The 4,915-nt window shown below is 42.6% G+C and overlaps 1 protein-coding gene across 1 annotated transcript; it reads right to left on the bottom strand.

Moving 5' to 3' along the window:
* Positions 1-268: 268 nt before the first annotated feature.
* On the bottom strand, positions 269-4,616 carry LOC138953397 (rhodopsin, GQ-coupled-like). The gene is made up of 3 exons (XM_070325197.1): positions 4,492-4,616; positions 3,039-3,166; positions 269-456 (listed from the first exon to the last, which is right to left on the bottom strand). Exons 1-3 carry the CDS (start codon positions 4,614-4,616, stop codon positions 269-271), a joined length of 441 nt encoding a protein of 146 aa, XP_070181298.1.
* Between the last annotated feature and the right edge of the window lie 299 nt (positions 4,617-4,915).

Consider the following 4,915-nt stretch of genomic DNA (forward strand, 5'->3'; position numbering starts at 1 on the left):
CGTGTCGCTACACTGCTACAGTAACATCTCAGAAATTAAATTCACTAGTATTGGGACCTAATGGTACGGGGACGCAATGGCACGTAATTGTATTGGGACGTAATGGTACTGGGACGCAATGGTACTGGGACCCAATGGTATTGGGACGCAATGGTACTGGGACGCAATGGTACTGGGACGTAATGGTACTGGGACGTAATGGTACTGGGACGTAATGGTATTGGGACGTATTGACATGTTCCCTGTGAAATTAGGCAGCCTTTCATTATCAGCCTCTCGTAATCATTACCTTTCCACTGACAAGCTTGGTGGTCCAGTCGATACTGCAGGATGTGGCGAATGGCTCCAGAGAAAACCTGCCCCATCCCAGGAAAGGACACACACTCCAGCACAGGGCGTAGGTCAGTGCAGCCGCTATGCTGCAAGCAACCCAGCGACGAGTGCCCGCATTGTCACCTGTGGAAGGATGTATAAGTTACAGCTCCGTCCATCCATGGTATCGCCTGATATTTTGTCGAGACTGGGTCAATGAATATGATGACGTCACTCGAGGCTCTGCCGAGAGTGACGTCATTATATTCTTTCACCCCGTCGAGACAAAATATCACGCGATACCATGCATGGACGGAACTGTAACGTATATATGGCATGACCAAAGTAAAGAGAATTTGTCATGGGATGTGGCAACATATCATTGGAAATTCACCATGGGCAATCAACCCAAGCCTAGAAGTTGTAGAACTATATTTTGTTTCAGTCTTGGCAAGGCCAGTTTTGTCCAGTTCCGGAAAAGACATAATGAATTCATTCACCCTGCCGAGACGAAAAAAACAATTCCATGGATAAAAACGTATAAGCTTATTATCCCGTGACGCATCAAAGCTAAATGTTGTTTTGAAATGTCATTACAACGTACAGATAACTTATAACGACATAATCGCCTTCACAAGACAGGAAAAACGCACACTTTGTTTTTCGTCTGCTACAAATCTAGTCTTGTTGGTTGACGGAGAGAATAAAGCTTCAATCATACCTTCATCAACAGGAATAAATGCTCAATCCGCTGTCAGTTCGCAACTGAACCTTGTTTTTTTCTTTAACTTTTTGGTTAACATTGAAACGGCAATCCAAAAGAGTGTTTCAGCTGTTTCAAGACAGAGGCTTAGCTCCTTCTTTTGAGTTGCTTTTCAGTCTAAAATGACACCGGAAGCGAACAAATTGTCGCGTATACTGTCGTCACAAAAAGACGTCATGACAAAGTTACACGCAAAGCGAAAGAGACTTTGACGTCATTTACTTTTGTAGTGGAATTTTCCGCCTGTTCCTAGCTTGTCAGTGAAGACCTGACGTGAGTAAGCTTACCCTTTGCAGCTGTGAAATAATCAGTCTTGTGTCTCGGTCGTGTAGGTACAGAGTTTGCTTCTGCAATCATTGTGTTCGTGTTGATGACGGCTTCATAAGATTTCCATTTTCTTGTTTCTGCGGCTGCGCAAGTTATTTTGACTAGGTCATGGCCGAATTTTAGGCCTACGGAGAAATATCGCTGGATATTTTCTCCCTAGATTAACAGAGACAAAGAAGGGAAGTCATGCTGTATATATCAATACAATAACAATAACACTTTATTGTCCATTAAAATATGACATAAAATTGAAAATTTTCTTCGGCACACCCTGCCTGCCTGTGAACGATTATAATGAACTAGTATACTACATAGTTTAACACCCCCTCCGTTGACTGTCACGTTACCTATTAGGCAACCTTCACCTTATCTCGCATGTGTCTTCTACGCAAGCGGCTGAACTTTTTGCCAGATATGTCTTTTTCTGTTTAATTAGTGTGTGTCTCTCTGTGCACTTGGAAGACCGCTAGGTCGAACTAGCTGTGGATGTGTCGTATTGTTTTGTCAATAACAAACGTTCTATACTTACCTTTCTTGTTTTTTGATTCTACCAGGCACGTTTTTTGCGATCATGAAATTCAATACTTTGTATGGTGCCTCATGAATTGCAACAAGATGATTATAATGCCCTGCATGTTATGGTTTTCATTTAATTTTGTTTAACTATTTTCTTCCGACAGTCATGGGGTTTTGAAGCACCATATTGACGTTAATAGCTTTTTTGTACGTGAGTTGGCGACGGGCGCAGTGGCGTAGTGGTATGACATTAGCCTCCTAATCGGAAGGTTGTGAGTTCAAATCCCGGCCGCGGCCGCCTGGTGGGTTGAGTGTGGAGATTTTTCCTATCTCCCAGGTCAACTTATGTGCAGACCTGCTGATGTCTAATCTCCCTTCGTGTGTACACGCAAGCACAAGACCAAGTGCGCACGGAAAAGATCCTGTAATCCATGTCAGAGTTCGGTGGGTTGTAGAAACACGAAAATACCCAGCATGCTTCCCCCCAAATCGGAGTAAGCTGCCTGAATGGCGGGGTAAAAACGGTCATACACGTAAACATCCACTCGTGCTAAAAACATGAGTGAACATGGGAGTTTCAGCCCATGAACGAAGAATAAGAAGTACGTCTTGTGTGGTGAGATACGTGCGCGATATAAATCCTCGTAAATAAATTTTAAAAAAAATAAAATAAAGGTGTTTTGGCAATTATGAAGAGACGAGTAGGTCGGGTTACTGTAACCACACCTATTTTTTTTTTAGGCCTAACATCTCAATCCTCCACGATCAAAAATGGTTATAGAAATACCTTTACCTCCCCTATGATCCAATGTGGTTATGGGAATCCCCCCCCCCCTCATTATTAAATATGGTTATGGGAATACCTTTACTTTGACCTTTACAGCTAAACAGCTTACTGGGCATATTGTCATATCGTGTTGTTTTTGTGTGTATATAATGATATGCATCCAAAACACATATTTCAACATCACACACACATGTCTATTTATAATAGATTAATTTTAAGGAGGTGTTGTTCATGAGAATTGTTATCTTCATCGTAAGGATCATATATATTTGAGTGAAATGTGCAGATATTGGAGAAGAAAAAAATAAAAATAAAAAACTAAAAAAAACTTACTGGGCACGTGCATCACGATCACGCGGTACCTGTGCAGGCTGATGAGCAGGTAGCAGGTCATGCTGACCAGCACGCAGGTGTACGTCACGAAGGCGTAGTACTCGCAGCCCAGCTGTCCGAACACCCATCTGATCAATGAATGAAAACAACATTGACATTATTTGAACGAATCACTCACTCTCTCACTGCGGATCTCTCTCACTGCGGATCTCTCTCACTGCGGATCTCTCTCACTGCGGATCTCTCTCACTGCGGATCTCTCTCACTGCGGATCCCGTATTTAAAGGCCCACTCCGCCTCACAGGTTTACAGAACGATGAGAACGTTTACCTTAGGGAACACACTCGCAAACGCCTTCAACAACATTAAATGCCACTTAAAAATCACTTAAATGGCTATTTAGCAGGCGTACACCACACAGCAGTTCTCGTGGTTTATTCAACCCCCGAGCCACCGGGGCCCCGTGTGACCAACTTTATTCATACGTGACGTATTGACTCGCTTGCGGTTTCAAAGCGACTCTACATCTGCAATAGCTCTGAACCTGAAATGCAACAAACGACTGCGAGTGACACAAACTGAGCGGCGCCGGTTGACTTTAAAAAAACTGGCGATATGCAGAACATTCGTCTGCTTGGGCAAACACGACCTTGCGTGACTTGCTTCCGGGCTCCCTTTGTTCAAACTTTCAAAACTTCGAATTGTACTGATCTTGTCTTGATGAAAAAAGAATTATTTAATGATTTAAGAAAGTTTGTGTAACAAGCTGTCAATTTATTATTTATATTTTAAAAGTTAGGTCTAGCACCAAAACGAGGCGTCCGATTTGTCTCATGGTAAATCCAGCTGGCCACGCAAAAATAAATTCTTTGAAAAATGCTCGCTCTTTACGGAGGGCACCTAGGATTTTCTCAAGCGGTGAGTGTTTAAACGAAAGGGTGTTTGTACTGTGTGTAAAAAGCCTGACAGTGTCCGTGATCAGAAACTGATGGTTTACGTGACTGAATGTGCCTTTAACCATAACATTGATGAATATTCGTTCCGTATATTAGGTATATTCCGTACAAGGAAATCATTAACAGAAATCACTGACATCAGGGCTGAATTATCCGTGCTGGAAGTATGACATCAGAAATCCAACAAAGCAGAAGAGAACGTTATTGATCTGAAGACAGAGGGAAGCTATAAGTTCTTGGTGAACTTTTAGTTATCATGGACCACACAGGGGACGAGCGCCGACTATGGACCACTAATTATTTCACACACATACACACACACACACACACACAAACCACACACACACACACACACACACACACACACACACACACACACACATAGGCCTATCTCTTTCTTTGTCAGTGGATTTGTCTCAGTCTATATTAGTCTTCATTTGTGTGTTTCTGTCCTTTTTTTCTCTGTCGGTCTGTCTTTATTTATTCATCTTTCTCACCTCCTTCTAAAACTTGAGGTAATGACCAATGGGAAACCGAAGACGGTTTCAATGAGTGACGCCACGTTGATAGCGATGACGTAAAGGTTGACGCACGGTCGTCTCCACGCGCCCGTCTGTAGCATACTGACGCACAAGATGACGTTACCGACTAAGGATATCCCGCCTGCAACATTGAAAATAGTAATAATAATAATAATAATAATAATTGTCAGTAAGTACTCAGAACTCAGAACTCAGAACTCAGAAAGTTTATTGTTTAGGCCAACTGACCCGTTACAACCGGTACATATATCAAACATGACAGCCTCTCTCTCTCTCTCTCTCTCTCTTTTTCTCTCTCTCTCTCTCTCTCTCTCTCTCTCTCTCTCTCTCTCTCTCTCTCTCTCTCTCTCTCACCCACTCTCACACACATACACACACA

Source organism: Littorina saxatilis, linkage group LG17 (genome assembly GCF_037325665.1).
Source record: "Littorina saxatilis isolate snail1 linkage group LG17, US_GU_Lsax_2.0, whole genome shotgun sequence".
Lineage (NCBI taxonomy): Eukaryota > Metazoa > Mollusca > Gastropoda > Littorinimorpha > Littorinidae > Littorina > Littorina saxatilis.